General features: G+C 44.5%; 1 protein-coding gene across 1 annotated transcript; it reads right to left on the bottom strand.

The window, feature by feature from the left end:
- Positions 1-206: 206 nt before the first annotated feature.
- LOC133926799 (inorganic phosphate transporter 1-2-like) lies at positions 207-2,425 on the bottom strand. The gene is made up of 2 exons (XM_062372901.1): positions 2,303-2,425; positions 207-2,049 (listed from the first exon to the last, which is right to left on the bottom strand). The coding sequence occupies exon 2, from the start codon at positions 2,009-2,011 to the stop codon at positions 449-451; it is 1,563 nt and encodes a 520-aa protein (XP_062228885.1). The 5' UTR covers positions 2,012-2,049; positions 2,303-2,425; the 3' UTR covers positions 207-448.
- Between the last annotated feature and the right edge of the window lie 19,235 nt (positions 2,426-21,660).

The raw sequence follows: 21,660 nt of genomic DNA, 5'->3' as shown, positions 1-21,660 counted from the left end.
GACCCCCGAACGGACAAAGCGGAGGGGAAAGGGCACGGCGCTGGTATTTTGCAATATTGCAATTTCACCAACACCTTTGCGATGGTATTTTCCTGATCGATTAACTCTTTGCAATTGCATACTAAGTTATCCATTATTTTGGCGAGCGAGTATACAGAGTTATTCACGAATTATCGCTGATTATATTTCAGACATATTTCAACAAGTGAGAACCAACCACGAGTTATGTGCTTCTTGAGAACGCCGGTGAAAAATAAAAGACAAACACCACCACAAACCCAACTGCAGTATACAAGTAGTTTCAGAAAGCCACGCAAACCTCAAGCGACACAACAACCACGAGGTAATCGTGGTAAGCAATCTCCGCAACACAACAGGTTCGGAGGCAACCACACGTCAACAGCAGAAATATAATAAAGCAAACAAAGCCATGCAAGCACGCACATCTCTAGATATTGTCGTCGTCGCCAACGTTCTCCTTGGAGAGCTCCTCAAGCGACATGCCCTTGGACTCCGGCACGAACAGCGACATGAGCATGCCCAGGAAGTTTGTGACGGCGAGCACGAACAGCGCATTGCGGATTCCAATTCCTGGCGAGTACCCCGCGTCGGGCTTCTTGGGGTCCTGCGCCGCGTACAGGAACCCGAACGCGCCGATGATGGCGCCAGCCTTGCCGGCCGCGGCGGAGATGCCGTGGCACGTGGACCGGAGCCTCGCCGGGAAGATCTCGGCCGGAACGATGAAGGTGGTGCTGTTGGGCCCGAAGTTAGCGAAGAAAAAGGTGAGCCCGTAGAGCACGACGAAGCCGGTGTGGTTGGACGGTTTCGTCCAGTGCTCGTACGGCGCCCCGAGCGCGATCATAAACACGGTCATCATGAAGAAGCCCATGATCTGGATCCAGAACCTGCCCACGACGTCGATGAGGGCGACGGTGAACCAGTAGCCCGGGATGGTGCCGCAGAGCGCGATCAGCGCCTGGGCGCGCGAGATGCGGAATACCTCCTCGATAGCGTTCATGGTCCTCGCTGGCGGGATCCACCCGACCTTGGTGAAGATGTCCTTCTGGAAGAGGTTCTGACTGTAGAAGGCGATGTCGAGCAAGAACCATGTGCTACTGGTCGCCAGGAGGTGGAGGCCGTGGCGCCGCAGGAACTGCGACGAGAAGAGGCCCCAAGTTTCGGAGGCGACCACCTGGCGGTCGGCCTGCTCCTCCTCGATATCCTTCTTGAGCACCTTGGCCATGTCGGCCGCGGCCTGCTTCGTGTTGCCGACGATGAGCGCCGTGTACCGCGCCGTCTCGGGCATCTTCATGCGCCAGTAGTAGGTGAGCGCGGCCGGGATGGTGCCGAACATGAGGATCACGCGCCACACGTAGTCGGCCTCCGGCACGAGGGACGCCTTGGCATCGACAAAGTATGCTGGGGCCGGGAAAGCGTTCCGGAATGCCGCGGAGACAATGAGCGCAACGATGGTGCCGAAGAGGATGCCGAAGCCCTGCATAGCGAACACGGCGGCGATGAAGGCGCCGCGGGTCTTCTTGTTCGCGTACTCGGACATGATGGTGGCACTCAACGGGTAGTCACCGCCGATGCCGAAGCCAAGCCAGAAACGGAAGAAGCAGAGCGTCCCTATGACGGCATTGGGCGTCTGCCCGATCGAGAGGCCAGACGCGATGGAGCAGACGACCATGAGGATCAGGGTGAAGCCGTAGACGCTCTTGCGGCCGAGCTTGTCGCCGAGCCATCCGAAGAAGAGCTGCCCCGCGAGCGTGCCGCATAGGGCGACGCCGTTCACGGCGGCCGACACGTTGGGCGGGAGACTGCCGGGGTCCTTGTGGGTCGGATCCGTGTAGTAGAGGCGGCCGAGGAGCTTGGTGACGAGCGAGATGCAGAAAAGGTCGTAGGCGTCGGTGAAGAAGCCCATGCCGGCGATGACGATGGTCATGAAATGGTACCACTGCGTCTTGGCCTGGTCGAGAGTGGCCAGGACGTGGAGCTGACCTCCCGCCATTGTGTCAAGCAAGTTTTCCCCTCTTCCTCTTGCTCCTCCTGCTTCGAGAATCGTGTTAAGTACATCTAAAATTTAAAGGTTGATTTGGTGCCTAAACCCAAACAGTTATTATAGATTTACTCGAACAGACTGTTTGGAAAGGGAAATTTCGGATCCAATATTCCTGGAGCAATCCACCTCTTCCAAACAGTCGGATATTTCCACTTGATCCAATATTCTGGACACTACTCTAGTAGCCGCCCGAACCTAGCACCAGTAACAACGTTGATGGAAGAGAGGGCAGCTTATTACCTTGAGCCCCGGTAGAGGAATGAAGGGAAGGATGGAGATGGTCGTTGTGTCCTTGCCTGCTTAGTTCGTTTCATGACCGGTGACACATATTTATAGTCATGCATGAAGACCGGCAGAGCACATAAAAGGAATATGCCAATCTCCCATTGGCCTGCTGCACGTATAAACTGTTGTCCGAACTCCATGGCATGTCTCCGTACATTCATTACCCCGTACGACAACCTTCACTATGTTGACATGTTATAAAAATTGCTGTATTCAAAAGTCAAATGTTGTTGGCAGCGATACATTTAACTAGTTTAGGTTGTAATCCTGTTAGAATGATTAATTTGATTGAGTGTCAGTTTATGGTTACGGGGGGTTGACTTTAAATTTCCGACATAGATATTGTGGAGTTGGATCTAAGTAGACCTTACACAGTGCAAGATAGCAATGGCGTATTTCAGGTAAGTCCTATTAAGGTAAGGTACTAAATAGCAATGGCCTAGCGGTTCAAAATTAGTTTTATGGAACATAGTAGCTGTTATAGCAGTGGTAGCAACTAGCAATCGATGTCGTGGATCAGCCGGCCACTATTGCGGTGGTAGCAACCACATTGTGAAATGTGAATATAGCGTTGTTGCGACAGTGTTTTTTGTTGTTGCAAATTTATTGGAATATATATGTTTTTTATGCTCGTATTGATGTGTTATTCTTTTTTAATTAATTCGACATTATTAATGCCCTACACATACATTGATAATTAAAAATTATGGTTGCCGTTAATTTTAAGTAGGAATATAGTGTCCATTATATCGTACCAGCTACACGGATAACAATCCACTATGAACCCACTAATTGCTACTTGGAACTTTGAGTTCAGATAGTTTATTTCTTGGAACATGTCAGATAGTTTCAGAATAAAACCATGTTAGTACTAGTAATAGGCTTACGTGTGTGTGTCTACAAAATTAAAATTTGACATCTTCAGCTGTATTCTAGTCAGACCATTCGCTTACATTATTCTGATTGCAATATATCGATCTGGCGACGGGCCACGGGCAAGGCAGCGCATGGAGGGCGCGACGTGCACTGTGCTTGAAGGCCACGATGGCCACGACATGCGTCCACGATGGCGACAACGTGGAGGAGGACCGGTATGACATGGAGGTTGTGCGTGGCAGCGACGCAGAGGAGAACCGAGTCAATGTAGAGGTCGTGTGCGGCAGTGGCGCGGCTTGCGGTAGAGGCGGTGACGGTGACGTCCATGTGCAACAAGCAGGCGTGCGGAGGTAGTGCGAGGCGGCGATGGCTTGCGAGGTGGCCAAGGGTGATGTGGCGGTGGTGGCCTCATGCCGAGGAGAGGGCATGGTGGCGGGGTGTGTAGGGGTGTGGCGATTGCGGCCAACAGTGGCGTGCGGCCGTGCATGGGAGGGTGGCGGATGGATGTTCGCCACTATGGGCCAGCTGGAAGTCAGCACGGTGGATTGAAGGTGGACAGGCCTGCTTCGCAGCAACCAGTCCTGCATGGTTGTGGTTGGTTCAGTGCAGGGAGGCCTCATTTGCGTGAGACGGTGTGTTGGCTGGTGGCTACCGTGAGGTTTCAACGACTAATACGGCGTGTCAATGCCTTGGAGGCACTTGGATTTGGCAAGGTGGCCCAGGCCGACACAAGAGCAGTGTAGGCGGTGGGCGGTGATGCGTGGCATCGGCTTGGTCTCGGGTCGGCAGCGATCGATCCCACAAAGTGGTGACCAATTCGGTGCGGGAGTGGCCTAGTCGGTACAATGGAGGTCGGATCTGTGTGGAGGTGGTACGGATCAACATTGCGTAACCAGATCTGGATGACAGAGTGTTGGCAATCAATACAACGGAGCAGTCGGTGGAGCCAGGCGACATCGGTCGGACTTGATGCCATGGCAGTCGAACCCACATGGTAGCGTCCGATTCGGCGTGATGTGAGGTGGCACAGCAGCCTAATTGTTGGTTGCACACATCGGCGACATTTGGTCCTACATGATGGTGACTATTTTCGATGATGGATGTGGTGGCACAACATCGGTGGTGGAGGTGCAGCGGCCTGGTGGGCGGACCCACGTGGCTGTGGTGTACGGTCCCGCATGGCTGCGGCTCTTTCGGTGCGGCGTGAGGTGGAGTGGTGATGGTGGCGGTTGTGTGGCGCCCTGTTGGTGGTGCGACGGTAGTGGCCAGAGGATGGACGGCGTGGTGGTGACTGGTCCCGCGAGGTGGTGGCCAAGTCGGTGCGATGACGACGGCACCATGACAGCGTGACGGTACCATGACAGCGTGGCGGTGATTGGTCGCGCAAGGCGGTGGCCCGGTCGGTGCAACAGCGGTGGTTTATGTGGAGTTGGTTTGCGGTGAACCATGCTGTGGCGAGCATGTTCAATGTGGAGATGTGGTGGCCGGTGGCATGTGTGATGTTGCGGTGATCGTTGTTGCATGGAGTTCGGCAGGAATTGTTGCTTTGCACGACCGGACAGAGTGCATAGTTGTAATCTGTATTGCTATGCTGTTTTTTTTCTGATAGGTAGTCTTCTAGAGTTGTCCGCTTGTATTTTTTTCTGCTATATCAATATAAATAGATGTTGTCCGGTGCCCGTTTCGTTTAAAAAAAATTCGTTTTTTTAGTTTTATGGAACATAGTAGCTGTTATAGCACTGGTAGCAACTAGCAATCGACGTCGTGGATCAGCCAGCCACTATTGCGGTGGCAGCAACCACATTGTGAAATTTGAAAATAGCGTGGTTGTGACAGATTTTTTGTTGCAAATTTATTGGAATATATATATATATTCTCTTATTGATGTGTTACTCTTTTTTAATTAACACGACATTATTAATGCTCTATACATACACTGATAATTAAAAATTATGGTTGTCGTTAATGTTAAATAGGAATATAGTGTCCATTATGTCGTACCTGCTACAGGGACGACAATCCACTACGAACCCACTATGCTACTTTGAACTTTGAGTTCAGGTAGTTTATTTCATGGAACATGTCAGATAGTTTCAGAATAAAATCATGCAGAAAGTTAGTGCTAGTAATTGGCTTATTGCGCTACACACATATATATATATATGTGTGTGTGTATGTGCTGTTCAACCGGAGGCATTAACATTTTTCTGATTGCAATATTTCGATCTGGCGAATCACAATTCACAATAGCGGCTTTACAATGTAAGCTCGAGATCATTACGGGAACGGATAATATACCACTAAATGAAGGCCTTTTCTTTTAAATTTCAAACATTAGTTGTCAATGCCTGGAGAATGTGAAAGATTCCGAATATGCCAATCTCGACGGTTATTTGTTTATGCACATGTTGTTCGTCTCAGCGTTGATCTACTATAATTAACCTGGTCGTACAACCTGACTAAACTATAGTAATCTTCTACCAATGTACCTAATGACATGCTACATAAAATAATGCGCAGTCCTTATCGTTTGCCAACTTGGAGACTAATTTCTCTTTGAGAGCAGGGATATTCAGATGTTCATCTTGCTTCCTTTCAATCGGAACTTGAACCAATCCTGAGCAGACCATGTTAACTGTGAAGAGATCCATTTATCGTACATTAGTGCCCTGATGTTAGCCGAAGAGTAGTTATATTATAGTACTTCTTGAAAGCAACCGTCCATGACGAACGTGAAACAGCTTAAGCCCTAGCTATCACTTTAATTTTTGCCAGTCTATCAAGCATCATGCTTGACAGGACAGTAAGTTTTAATTACGTGGATTGATTGTCAACTGTGACGCATGTATTTTATTCACATATAAAAATATAATTAAACACTCACCACTCTCCTCTCTCCCACTACCTGAAAAAAGCTCATATGTGACGGGTAATAACCCTCATGGATGACGGGTCCGATATTCGTCACTTCGAACGCGTCACTGATGACTAGTCATGAGTGACGGGTAAGGACCCATCACCAATAACGGGTCATACCGTTACCTGTCATCTATGAGCATCTCCCATGTGCTGGGGTGACAGACATAAGCGACGGGTAAAAGTTTTCCCCCGTCACTTATGTTAGCTCATAAGTGACAGATAACTTCTTTACCCGTCACTTATGTCTGGTACCCATGTGCTGAGAGGAATACATAAGTGACGGGTGAGATAGGTACTTGTCACTTATATTTAATATAAATGACGGGTAACCAGGTTACCTGTCACTTATGTGTATAATACCCTATAGGAATATCTTGTTTTTAGGCTGTATCTTGGAGCGTAGCCAGGATTTAGCAGTTGTCTTCTCCCTGCAAGCAATAGCAACACATCCAAATCTATATCGACAAACACGCATATAAGAACTCGCTTTATCACATAATCGCAAAGGTTAAAAAATTCCAATCAATTCATTACAGAATCACATATGTTACAAAGTTTCGATCAACTCATAGTACATATGTAAGACCTCATAACCTATGTATTCTATAGTGGAACTCGCCGTGTGGGCTTATGACTTCAGCCACCAATAACTCTGTGATCCATCGTCGAATATCTGGAAGTGCACCATCGTTGAAAAAAAAGAGCGTCAAATTCCTAAATAATTTGATGCCTAACCAATGTCATGTTATCATGGACTTAAACTAATTACTGAAATTAGTTACGAATAATCTCATATTGAATTTACATCGGAGGATTTGATATCTTTCATACGAAACGTGAGGAGCATGTTCCACACAACATAGAATCCGCAGGTGTTGCCCGGTGGTTGTTGGTGGTACTGCTGGAAAGACAATTTAGTGTTAGATAAAAAGGAAAAAAGCAGCAACAGAGAACATTTGGTATTCTGTTAGGTACCATTTACCGAGAATCCTGTCTTGTGTGTCAGTCTGCGGCTAGCTTTCGCGTCATAGTCAGATTGAGCTCGAATGTACTTGTCAAAAGTCCTGCATAAGGATGGATCGATTAGGGAGCATTTGAATGTTAGAAAAGTTAAATATATAAACTAAGTCAGGCTGAAACTTACGCGTCGAGCAATACTTTTATAGCACTGTAATCACCCACTCCACCGGAGTACTTTCTCAGCCTGCCGGGACTGTTCAGAGGCCAGTGCTTTCTTCATTGTCGTCACCTTTGCCCACTGGACCTCTTAGCTTCAAGGACTCTCCGTAGCCTACTCTTCCTGCTCCTCAGCAGCAGTCCGTCATGCCTCCTCCAGTCGCTCAACCAGCTCTTGACAAGGTAGACTCCACTCTTCGGGATGTGCTCAGCCAGGTTGTTCAGGAGATGGCATCTCAGGGTGTTGACACCTCCAGCCCCGACCCCCGACCAAACGTAGAGGTTCCTGCACCTTAAGCTTCTATTCAGCCTACAATATGATTGTCCTCTCCTGACATTGATGCCAATGCCACTCAGATAATCTCTTCGACCTCTAACTCTGAGATTGCTGCTTCCAAGTTCGTGGTGCAGCCATCTTCGGCGGCATCGCCTTCCTCGTCTCCTCCAGATGCTTAGGTGCTTATCTCTTTTTGGTGCTTAGATGCCAAAGGGGGGAGAGAGTATAGTGTTAGGGGGAGCTTTGGAGAGATAATTAGCTTGAGTGGCTAGAAAGTTTTTGTTTTAGGGGGAGTTTTAGGCTTTTGGGTAGCTAGGTCTGGCTTGTTGGATCTTATGGATTTTGATGTAATGACAGCCCATTTGGTTCTTAATCGATGTGTTTCGCTTATCATCTCATTGTGTTTAATTTATTACGTGCTTAATTCTATTTATTCTAGCTTGTTATATTGTCATATGCTGTCATTACCTAGCATGATAGGGTGTACTTCAATTCATATCTCTATATTCTTATTTGTGTTGTCATCAACCACCAAAAAGGGAGAGATTGTAGCATCTAAGCCCCTAGGTAACTGGTGAGTATTTCGGTGATTAATGACAATCGTATCATTGTGACTAACAATTTATTTTGAAGGAAATAAAAAATTTAGTATACAACGATTTTGGGGTACTCTTGGTCTCTAAAGCGATAAAATGATCGATCAAAGGACATGTGCATCAAGATTAAGGATCTTCTAGTTCTAAGTGTCACAAAGGAGATGAAGGACACTTAGAGTAGTATAGGTTTCCTTTCTTAGTCTTTTGACCGTTCTATAAAGAGGGGATAAGAGTAGTATCTTGACCTAATTGAGTCTAGAGATGGTTTGATGTACACTTGTAAAATTCTATCACTAGGTAGCTTATAGAAGTCCGTGCTTGAGATGTTGAGAAGTTAGAGCTCAAGAAAAGTTTGAATTGGAAGAGCTCAAAAAAACTTGTCTCACCGGATGATACGATGGTTGTGTTGTTGGTCTCACCGTAGTATTATTTGCACAAGTCAAAAAAGCACTTCTATGTTCACCGGATACTCTGATGATCAAGGCTAGGGTATCACCGGATATTTTCTTAGTTGACACGTGTACAAAAATTTTAGAAGTGTTACACCAAATGGTCCGGTGTTAGTGTGTTTAAAGCACCAGACTAATTTCAGCAGAAGAGAATTTTTCTGAGAAAAATGAAATTGAACTCACTGGATTATCCGGTGATGGGAAGATGTAATCATCGGACTAATTCTTGCAGAGAATCTTTTGTGGTGACCAAAGAGATTTATACTCATCGGATTATCCGGTGATTAAAGGTTGAGATTACCGGACTAATTTCTATAGAGAGGTTTCTTCAGGCAGTTTGAAGTGGTCTACTCACTGGATGGTCCGTTGATAGATATGTATGAGCACCGGAGTATTTTCAGTAGAGAGGCTTGCAAAGTGAAGTTTGGCTTGGTTCAACTGATAGGATGGTCCGATGTCAGTGCATTGATCACAGGATGCTTATCACCGGACTAATTCTCAGCAGTAACAGCTAATGACAGCTGGCACTTGGGTATGAAAATTGGTGGTTAGGCAACGGCTATAATTTGGATCTCTAGCCTATTTATACCCCTCCAATTGGTTTCATTCCTGGCTCTTGCGACCCAGAAGAGTTCATACACTTTGTGTGTCATCAAGAAGCAAGAGAGAGCACTTGAGTTGATTTTCAAGTCCTTAATTAAAGATTAATGACATCGTTAGTGATTGGAGAGTAGCAAGTGCGCATCTAGCTGTAGTCTAGGCTTAATCTTGGTCATGTGAAGCTATTGGCTTGTTACTCTTGATGGTTGGCAACACCTAGCTGGTCTTGGTGATTGGAGGTGTTCTTGGTGAGCTCTTGGAGTTCTTGTGGGAGATCCGAGAAGAGCTTGTACTTGGTTTGATGCCCACCAATCTGGAGATGGAGAAGTGGCAATCATGAGGGAGCACTTGAGTCTTGGTGACTCAAGGGGGAGCGATATCCTTAGTGGATGCTCCAACGAGGAGTAGGGGGGAGTGCCAACTCCTCGATACCTAGGGAAACCGGTGTTCTCTTGTCCATCTCTTTACATTCCCGTATTTACTTTGAGTATTTACTTTTGTGAAAGCCTTGTTTCTGTCTTTCTCCTTGTGTTTTTTGCTTGTTTGTTTTGGTTCCCTTTTCTTAGCTTGATTGCGTAGTCGCATCTCTTTGCATCTAGGATAAGGTTACTTCTTGTTCTAGAGATCGGAAGAAGTTTTTTTTAATTGCCCAATTCACCCCCTCTCTTGGGCCATTCGATCCTTTCAATTGGTATCAAAGCCTCGTGCTCTTGATAAGCTTAAAATCCTAGAGCAATGGCCCGAGGGAGTGGAAGTAGCATGGCAAAGTTCGAGGGAAAGAACTTCGCCTATTGGAAAGTTCGCATGGTGAGCTATCTTGAGGATATTTCCCCCAAAGTTTGGCTAGATGTTTCCATTGGGTTTGATCAACCTTTTACCAAACAACAAGTTAGGTGGAATGCTAAGGCCAAAAATGCTATATTTGAGGGAATTAGTGAAGAGGTTTTCTCTAGAGTTAGGCACAAGGAATTCACTCATGAGATTTGGACCGCTCTTTGTGAAATTCATGAGGGTTCTAGGAGAATTTGTGAAGAAAGATATCATGTGCTTATGAATGCTCTTAATCAATTCAAGATGCTTCTAAATGAGTTATGCAATGATATGTATTCTCGCATGAATATGCTTATTAAAGAAATTAATTCTCTTGAACTCACTCAATTGTCCGAAGGAGACGTTATTCGTAAGATCTTGATGGTGCTTCCAAAGCCACAATACAACATTGCCATCTCTCTACTTCTTGAAAGGAACATCAATGACATGACCGTCACCGACGCCATTGGGAAAATATGTGCTGATGAGATGTTTTTGTTTGGAGAACAAGAATCCTCATCCAAGAAGAATCTTGCTCTCAAGGCAAAGATAGTTGACAAGAAGAAGAAGATGATGAAGCTTCCATCATCAAGTGAAGGTGATGAAGATGATGATGATGACTCTGACACCGCGCTTGCTCTCCTCATGAGAAGAACCACAAGAATGATATCCAAGTTCAACAAGAAGGGCTACAACTATAATCCCAAGAAGAACAAATTTCATCCAAGAAAATTTGAAAAGTTCAGTGGCGTAGAAAATAAGAAGTGCTATAGTTGTGGTAATCTTGGTCACATGTCATATGATTACCCTCATCCCAACAAGAGAAACAAGAAAAACTCCAAGAAGATTGATACAATTGAGGATGGGGACAAGCACAAGAAGAAGGATCAAGACAAGAGGAAGAAGAAGCTCTTCAACAAGAAGGGTGGAGACCGTAAGGCCTACATTGTTGGTTAATGGGTCTCCAGCAAAGGCTCAAGTGATGATGAAGACAACAACTTGCAGGTCTCGCTATCACCAATGATGATCCACCTCTACCTCCACCACCTATGTGCCTCATGGCAAAAAATAACAACAAGGTGAGTAGTGAGTAAGATGATAGTAGTGATGATGATGATCTTTCTCCTAATGATCTATCTAAGCTCATGAATGACCATGCTACTATCAAGGCTCTTGAAGATGCTAATTCTATGCTTAGTTCTAGCCATGATGAGTTGCTTGCTAAATACAATGAAGTTCTTAAGAAACATGATGAAGTAGTTGCATCTAGCAAGTCTCTTGAGGCTAGTAACAAGAAGTTAAAACTTGAGCATGTTGACTTGAAATGCAAATATCAAGAACTTGAGTTAGCTTATGATGCCATTGATCCTAGCATGAATGAATTGACTACTATTGATGTTGTTAAGGTCAATGCATCTACTTCTTGTGATGATCTTCTTGATATACTATGCTCCTCTTCATGTGATAATATATCATCTTCTAAGACTAACCTTGCAAGGGAGCAATAGCTTGAAAATGAGATTGCAAATCTCAAGTCATGTGTGACCCGGTTGATTAAGGGGGAGTACAAGCACAAGAAAATCTCATGAAGAATGCATTATACTACAACAAGAGAGGCCTTGGATGCTTCTCCAACCCGGTGGAAAAGGTCATCAAGACACCGGAGATCAAGAATTGCTTCATCAAGGAAAGTTGGTTCATATTGCCGACATTACCAAGTCACCGGTCACTACATGAGGGAGTGTTCAATTCCTACTAAACCATTTCCTAGTTTGCCTTCTAAATACAAGTCTAGTTTCAATAATCATCATTTCTTATTGCATAAGCTTAAGAGTGGTAAAATTATGGTAAAATTCATTAGAACTCAAGCTAAGGGTAAGCTTTTTAGGCAGCTTTGGGTGCCTAAAGCTCTTGTGTCTCACATGGAAGGTACCAAACTTGGTTGATTACCTAAACAAAAAGCTTGATCTATGTGTGTAAGTGAACTACAAAGCCGATAGAAAGTATTGGGTGCTTGATAGTGGATGCACACAACATATGACCGGTAATGTAAAGATGTTCACCTCACTAGAAGATGATGTGGGTGATCATGACAAAGTCACCTTTGGTGATAATTCTAAGGCAAATGTGGTAGGTTTGGGTAAAATAGCTATCTCCAATGATCTCTCTATTTCCAATGTTCTTTTAGTAGAGTTGCTTAGCTTTAATTTGCTTTCCGTAGCTCAACTATGTGATTTAGGCTTTACATGCTTATTTAGTGATGTTGTTGTTATCATAACTAGCAAGAAGCATAATGATCTAATCTTTAAGGGCTTTAGATATGGACATATCTATCTTGTGGACTTTTCCTCTAATGAAGCTAGCTTGACTACATGCCTCTTCACCAAGACATCTATTGGTTGGTTTTGGCATCGTTGACTTGCACACATTGGAATGAGCTAACTCAAGAAGCTGTTCAAGAATGGAATGGTAGTTGGTTTGAAGGATGTTGTATTCGAGAAGGACAAGTTGTGTAGCGCTTGCCAAGCGGGGAAACAAGTTGCAAGCTCTCATACATACAAGTCCAAGATGTCTACATCAAGACCCTTAGAGCTACTACACATAGATTTCTTCGAGCCAACTACCTACAAAAGTCTTGGTGGTATTCTCTATTGCCTTGTCATTGTTGATGATTATACAAGATACACTTAGACTTTATTTCTAGATGACAAGAGCAAGACCGTTGGGATCTTCAAAAAGTTCGCAAAGAGGGCTCAAAATGAGTTTGACACCATAATTGTGAAGATCTGGAGTGACAATGGGACGGAGTTCAAGAATACTCGGAACCATGTCGTCAAACCTTTACATATGTTGCCTCGCAACGCAAGCTTCGGTCTTCCCTGGATTCTCTTCAAATAGCATCTGCTTGTGCTCATTGACATATGGGCACACTTCGCTCAATTGTTGCAGCATGAGGAAATGAGCTTGGTCGTATACCTTTTGATCAGGAGTTGTTGCCATCTTCCCCAGGACCCCTACACCTGCGAGCCTTCCCTCATGGCGAGACTTAGGCATGCCAATTGGGTTATTTGGGTCAATGTAATTAACAGACCACTCCAATGCCTCCTCCGTCGCGTAACCCTTCATGATGCATCCCTTAGGAAAGGCTCGATTCCTTACGCATGACTTGAGAATGCCCATATATCTCTCATATGGAAACATATGATGCAGGAACACGGGGCCAAGGTAGTACTATATCTCCTTCATAAGGTGAGCAGTGAGATGTACCATGATATCAAAAAAGGATGGTGGGAAATACACCTCAAGAATACATAGAGTCTCAAAGTGTCTTTTTCTAGCTCCTCCAGCGAGTCTGGATCGAGCACCTTTTGTTCAATTGCATTGAAGAAAAAGCGCAGGCTCAGGATAGCCTCGCGAACCTTAATTGGGAGGATATTCGTAATAGCTACCGCAAGCAGTGATGTCATCATCACATGACAATCATGGGACCTCATCAAGACGAAATTCATTTTCAGCTCTTTCAAAGAAACAAGTCCTGCGATGTTGGACGAGTAACCAGAGGGAACTTTCACACTGTGTAAAAACTAGCAGAACTCTTTTTTCTCCTTCTTGGAGAGAGTGATAGCTGCTGGGGGTAGGTGTTTTCCTTTGTCCGTATCATGTGCATGGAGCTCCGGCTTTAAGCCCATTTCTTCAAGGTCAGCTTGTGCATTCTCATGATCCTTTCCTTTTCCCTTCATTTGGAGCAATGTACCGATCAGACTTTCGCAGATATTCTTCTTTACATGCATGTTGTCGATAGAGCGGTGAACATCTAATTTTTCCCAATACTCTAGCTCGAATAGTATTGATTTCTTGTTCCACATTCCTAACTGTTCATCATCCTTGGAGAATTGTTTTCGCTTGCCAAGGGCAACTTTGATATTCTTAACCTGATTGTAGACATCTTCCCCGCTGAAATGTCTCAGAGGTAACGCTTTCTCCCGTATGCCATCGAACTGCTTGTCCATGTTTCGGTACGGGTGCTTCATGGGAAGGAAACATCGATACCTCATGTACACTATTTTCTTTGAGTTGTTCAACCTCAAACTGCATGTGTCATCTAAGAAATGTGGGCAAGCTTGATGACGACATCACTCTTTCGGATACACACACACCGAATATTCCTCCAACACTAGGTCCATTGACACGAGCTCGTGCACGTCAACTAAATCATGAGGTGAGCTCGTTCCTTAGTGTTCCTTTATACTTTGATGAGGATGGGATGCTACTGAATAATTGTGATGTATTGCTACTTAGGAACACGGGAGAAAAACAGCATGGGCGCCCAAGCCAAGGTGGAGGCCCAATCCAGTTCGAGTCCGTTTCGGAGTCCAGGACCAGTCTGCACTAAAATCGTCTCCCAGGACGCATACGACTCCGTTTTTGACGTTCTACACATGGTTGGAAAGCTAAGGAGATAAGCTTTCCAACGGTACTGGTCCCATGTCCAAATTCTTTCTGAGTCAACAAGAATCGTCGAAATAATTGGACATTCAGAATATGTCAGGGTGCTGCGCCACCATCTTTTGGGCCGTTGGGCCGTGTAACGTGTTGGAGTCCATTAGGGACGCGTCCAGGGATCCTTGGCCGACCCTAGTCTTTTATATATAGTAGCCGCCACCCTAATTAGGGTTGGGTTTTGCTTAGATATTGATCTACACACAGTTGTGAGATTTTTGCTCTTGTTCCGGACCGACTAGGCCGCCGCAAGTGTTTGTGGAACCCCGACTTCGAGTGCTTGAATTCAATTCGCAATATTTCAAATTGCATCTTCTACGTTCTTGCTTGTGTTCTCGGTACGCTTGCAGGGATTGAGCCTTCTTGGCGAGGTCAACCGCGCGACACGGTTGATAACCATCGGAGCTGTGGTGTAGTGATTGCAAGGGAGACGATCTGTTCGGGTTGAAGCCTTTGGATCATCAACGTCGAGTTCTCCACCCACCGACTTATCGCTACCTATCGGAAGATCAGGCCAACATTACTCATCAACTGGTATCAGATTTTCAGGTTGCCCGTTAGGTAATTTCGTTTTCCCCTTTAGATTAGTCTGTTTTTCATTACCTAGAGTCCAGAAAAAGCCAAAAAAAAATCCGTCAATTTCCGCTGCCCTAGAACCCTTTGTGCCTTTGCAATTTTTGTTTTCAGCTGTGCGTTGTTGAGTTTGTGTCCGTGGTCGAGTCTTGTTGCTGGTTTTAGAGTCGTGTTCTTGGTTTTTAGTCAACGCTCTGTGCTGTTTTGATCACGCCGCTATCCCATCGCCACCATCCCCACCAACAAGTCGAGGCACCACATTACTCGATTTGCCACCGCGAGCCGCCTTGTGTTACTTTCCGCCACGCCAACCCTAGATAGGTCGCAAGCCGCCTTGTATCAATTGCCCTGCCACCGCTGCCATCCTTGTTCATCTCGCGATCCTATTGCTTGCAATACCTTAAAGAGGTCAATTTCTGCAAGAGTTGCTTGGAAAAAAAACCCTAAGTCGACAGGGGTTCAGTAAAACAGCCATAACTTTCTCATACAGACTCGGAATCAGGCAAATTTTTTTTTCACGGACATCTACAGAAAAAGTTACATCCGCTGCTCCCTCACCTTGCCGGGTTCCGCCGAAATTTTTTTCCCAAATTCGGCTCGGAAGATTGAGTATTCAAGCCGCGAAGTTTCCGCACGCTTTTCAGAGAATGTGTTTGATTTTCTGTAGGCCACATCTTGCATCCGTTTGAGCTGAAAATTTCTGTGGTTGTTGCTTGTGTGCTCCTAGTTCAGAAAAAAATATCAGAAAAATACAAAAAAAAATTCGTGATTCCTACTAGTGCTAAAAGACAAAAAAGAGGAGCACATAGAGAACACCCAGATAATTGTGCTGTTTGCTGTGTCTTTCTCTGATAATCCTTTTTTGCTTTGTTTCAGCTGTTGTGCTAGGACTAGGGACACGTGATAGACCAGCAACTGTGATTCATACTTTGGACACTTATTTAGCTTTGCTCTTCTGATTACAATTATTGCTAATCCTTGCTACCATATTGTGCCTTCCAAGCTCCACCTCCTTTGATCCGAACAGGTTCACTCTTGCAATCATCCCACGCTTCCAGACTCGTCACCGGTTGTTCCTCCTTGCTGCGTTGGTAAGAACATTTGTAAGAGCGTGGTAAGACGCTTGAGTGTGTGTGATTCCACCTTCCACAACCTAGCGTTGTCCTTTGTTTTCTACTAACCATGTCAGGTGATGGCTCTCCGTCGGATTTTAAGGATTGTGTGTCCAAGGAAGAACTCAACAAAGCCTTGCAGGATCATACTAGGCTATTGACAGACATTAGAACAAGCATTGCTAACCTCATCACGCGAGTCAACGACCTTGAGTTGCGACAGCCACCACAGGATGATGACCATTCACATGATGATGATGATGATACTAATGATGGTGACCAAGAAGATGGTGAGGTTTTTGTTGGGCAAGATGCGCGTGCTGAGCAACGTCCTCATGCTGAACGATTACGTCGTGGCCAACAACAACGTCATCAAGGTAATGGAGGTAATAATGTTAATCGCCACGGTCGCGATGATCCTTATTCTAAGATTAAGTTTTCAATGCCCCCTTTTGATGGTGCATATGATGCTGATGCTTATTTGAATTGGGAAATGACGGTTGATCAAAAGTATAGTTCTCATATGGTTCCTGAAATGCATAGAGTTAGACTAGCCACTTGTGAGTTCATGAATTATGCTATTATTTGGTGGAATGGTCTAGTTTCTAGTGGCTTAGAACCTGAATCATGGCCTAGACTAAAGCGTGCCATGCGCAATAGATTTATTCCTCCTGATTATACACGTGAATTGAAAAAGAAATTGCAGCGCTTAAATCAAGGTTCTAAATCTGTGCATGATTACTATCAAGAGCTTCAAATTGCTATGCTTCGTTGTAGTATACAAGAGGATGATGAGGATATCATGATTCATTTTTACTCCGGGTTGAGACGTGAAATTCAGGACCTTGTTGATTATAAAGATTACAATACTACCAATAGGTTGTTCCATTTTGCTATCTTGGCAGAAAAAGAACTGCAGGGTCGACAACAGGTGCAGAAATTGCGGAACAATTTTGGGAGTACATCTACTTCACGAGTACCACCGGGACAAGCAACAACATTCCCTTCTACATCTACACGATCTGCTGCCCCCTCCTCCAACACTCGGGCGCGTTCAGCAGGAGCATCACAACCATCACGTGAGGTGAGTAAATCTACTGTTTCGCAGGATCCAATGCCACGCTCTTCGTCAGGTGCAGCTACCACGGGTCGTACAACGGGCATTGTGTGCCGTCGCTGCCAAGGTATTGGCCACGTCATGAAGGATTGCCCAAGCCAGCGAGCATACTCCGCAACAGCAGATGGTGGATATGTTAGTCATAGTGATGTCGAGGAAGAATATGCATTTGAAGCTCATCTTGCAGCCGATCATGACATAGATAGTGAGGGGGAGGAGATTAGTGGTACCGCTGCCACGGAGAGTTATGCAGCACGCACCTTCATTGTGAAGCGAGTTTTGAGTTCTCAAATGGATAAAGCGGAGCAGCTACAACGCCAAAATCTATTCCAGACATTCCTCATTGTCAAAGATGCACGTGTTCGTACCATAATTGATGGTGGGAGTTGCAACAACCTCTTGAGCTCCGATCTTGTGAAGAATCTTTCCTTGCCAACACGTGCACATCCTCATCCATACTACATTCAGTAGTTCAATAACAGCGGTAAGGTTAAGGTAACACAATCTGCGAGAGTACATTTTTCTATTGGTTCCACCGAATTTTTTTTCCCAAATTCGGCTTGGAAGATTGAGTATTCGAGCTGCGAAGTTTTCGCACACTTTTCAGAGAACGTGCTTGATTTTCTATAGGCCACATCTTGCATCCGTTTGCATTGAAAATTTCTGTGGTTGTTTCTTGTACACTCGTAGTTCAGAAAAAAATATCAAAAAAATACAAAAAAAATTCGTGATTCCTACTAGTGCTAAAAGACAAAAAAGAGGAGCACATAGAGAACACCCTGATAATTGTGCATGATTACTATCAAGAGCTTCAAATTGCTATGCTTCGTTGTAGTATACAAGAGGATGATGAGGATACCATGATTCGTTTTTACTCCGGGTTGAGACGTGAAATTCAGGACCTTGTTAATTATAAAGATTACAATACTACCAATAGGTTGTTCCATTTTGCTATCTTGGCAGAAAAAGAACTGCAGGGTCGACAACAGGTGCAGAAATTGCGAAACAATTTTGGAAGTACATCTACTTCAGGAGTACCACCGGGACAAGCAACAACATTCCCTTCTACATCTACACGATCTACTGCCCCCTTCTCCAACACTTGGGCGCGTTCAGCAGGAGCACCACCACCATCATGTGAGGTGAGCAAATCTACTGTTTCGCAGGATCCAATGCCAAGCTCTTCTTCAAGTGCAGCTACCATGGGTCGTACATCGGGCATTGTGTGCCATCGCTGCCAAGGTATTGGCCACATCATGAAGGATTGCCCAAGCCAGCGAGCATACTCCGCAACAGCAGATGGTGGATATGTTAGTCATAGTGATGTCGAGGAAGAATATGCATTTGAAGCTCATCTTGCAGCCAATCATGACATGGATAGTGAGGGGGAGGAGATTAGTGGTACCGCTGCCACGGAGAGTTATACAGCACGCACCTTCATTGTGAAGCGACTTTTGAGTTCTCAAATGGATAAAGCGGAGCAGCTACAATGCCATAATCTATTCCAGACATTCCTCATTGTCAAAGATGCACATGTTCGTACCATAATTGATGGCGGGAGTTGCAACAACCTCTTGAGCTCCGATCTTGTGAAGAATTTTTCCTTGCCAACACGTGCACATCCTCATCCATACTACATTCAGTGGTTCAATAACAGCGGCAAGGTTAAGGTAACACAATCTGTGAGAGTACATTTTTCTATTGGACCGTGGGTACGTACGAGAGAGCCTTAGTCCTTGTGTTGTTCCTGTTCTTTTGGTTCCTAAGAAAGATGGTACATGGCGCATGTGTGTTGATTGTAGAGCCATTAATAATATCACAATAAGGTATCGTCACCCTATTCCTAGGCTAGACGACATGCTTGATGAGTTGAGTGGTTCTATTATTTTCACGAAGATTGACTTGCGTAGTGGTTACCACCAAATAAGAATGAAATTGGGAGATGAATGGAAAACTGCTTTCAAAACTAAGTTCGGTCTATATGAGTTGTTAGTGATGCCTTTTGGTTTAACTAATGCACCTAGCACTTTCATTAGATTGATGAATGAGATTTTACATGCTTTCATAGGAAGATTTGTGGTGGTGTACTTTGATGATATTTTGATCTATAGCAAGTCACATGAAGATCACATTGATCATCTACGTGCTGTTTTTACTGCTTTGAGAGAGGCACGTTTGTTTGCTAACCTTGACAAGTGCACCTTTTGCACGAATAGAGTTGCTTTTCTTGGCTATGTTGTTACTCCACAGGGAATTGAAGTGGATGAAGCTAAAATTGAAGCCATCAAGAGCTGGCCGACCCCTGGGACTATCACACATGTGAGAAGCTTTCATGGCCTTGCAGGGTTCTATCGGCGTTTTGTGAGAGATTTCAGCACCATTGCTGCCCCACTCAATGAGTTGACAAAGAAGGGCATTCCGTTCCAATGGGGGCCAACACAAGAACAAGCTTTTAATACGCTGAAAGAGAAGCTTACGCATGCACCTCTACTCCAACTTCCGGACTTTGGTAAGACTTTTGAGTTAGAATGTGATGCTAGCGGCATTGGAATTGGAGGAGTGCTACTACAAGGAGGTAAACCCGTTGCTTATTTTAGTGAGAAATTGAATGGGCCATCTCTGAATTATTCGACTTATGATAAGGAGTTGTATGCTTTAGTGCGAGTTTTAGAAACATGGAAACATTATCTTTGGCCCAAGGAGTTTATTATTCATTCTAATCATGAAGCTTTGAAACATATTAGAAGCCAAGCCAAACTGAACAAACGTCATGCTAAATGGGTTGAATTTATAGAGTCATTACCTTATATCATTAAACACAAGAAAGGTAAAGATAATGTCATTGCATATGTGTTATCTAGACGTTATACCATGCTGTCCCAACTCGATCATAAGACTTTTGGTTTAGAAATAATTAAAGGATTATATGCTACTGATTTGGACTTTAAAGATGCTTTTGAACATTGTAAAGAAGGAAGAACTTGGAATAAATATGTGCTGAATGATGGATTGCTATACTGTGCTAACAGGCTATCCATCCCAGCTAGCTCTATTCGCCTATTGTTCTTGCAAGAAGCGCATGGAGGTGGTTTGATGGGACATTTTGGAGTGAAGAAGACCGAGGATGTACTGGCTGCTCACTTCTTTTGGCCTAAGATGAGGCGCGACGTCGAGCGCTACGTGGCACGCTGCACTACTTGCAATAAAGTTAAGTCTCGCTTGAACCCACATTGACTTTATATGCCTCTTCCTGTTCCTAGTGTGCCTAGGGAGGATATTTCTATGGATTTTGTTTTAGGATTGCCTAGGACCAAGAGGGGGAGGGATAGTATATTTGTCGTTGTGGATCGTTTTTCAAAAATGGCACATTTTATACCTTGTCATAAGAGCGATGATGCAACACACATAGCTGATTTATTTTTCAGGGAAATCAGTCGCTTGCATGGAGTGCCTAACACCATTGTTTCGGATCGTGATGCTAAATTTTTGAGCCACTTTTGGAGGCCACTTTGGAATAAACTTGGGACAAAGCTGCTGTTTTCAACGACATGTCACCCTTAAACCGACGGACAAACGGAGGTTGTGAACCGCACATTATCCACCATGTTGCGGGCTGTTTTGAAGAAAAATTTGAGAATGTGGGAACAGTGTCTACCCCATATTGAGTTCGCTTACAACAGATCAGTTCACTCCACCACCAAGGTAAGTCCGTTTCAGGTAGTGTATGGTTTTAATCCCCATGCCCCTATTGATTTACTGCCTTTACCAACATCCGAGAAATTGAATTTTGATGCTAAGACACGTGCTGATTTGATTCTGAAAATGCATGAGTTGACTAAGGAAAATATTGAAAAGATGAATGAGAAGTATAGAACTTATGGTAGCCAAGGTCGGAAACATATTACTTTTGAAATTGGTGATCTTGTGTGGTTACATTTGCGCAAAGATAGGTTTCCTGATTTGAGAAAATTTAAATTGCTGCCTCGAGCTGATGGTCCTTTTAAAATTGTAGAAAAGATCAATGATAATGCATATAAGCTTGAGTTGCCTGCAGATTATGGGGTTAGTCCCACATTTAACATTTCAGATTTGAAGCCTTACTTGGGAGAAGAAGATGACATTGCGTCGAGGACGACTCCAATTCAAGAGGGGGAGGATGATGAGGACATCACTCTTTCGGATACACACACACCGAGTATTCCTCCAACAATAGGTCCATTGACACGAGCTCGTGCACGTCAACTAAATCATGAGGTGAGCTCGTTCCTTAGTGTTCCTTTATATTTTGATAAGGATGGGATGCTACTA

This window comes from Phragmites australis, chromosome 8, assembly GCF_958298935.1.
Source record: "Phragmites australis chromosome 8, lpPhrAust1.1, whole genome shotgun sequence".
Lineage (NCBI taxonomy): Eukaryota > Viridiplantae > Streptophyta > Magnoliopsida > Poales > Poaceae > Phragmites > Phragmites australis.
Note: the sequence above shows the minus strand (reverse complement) of the source record. Positions and strands in the feature narration are given on the sequence as shown.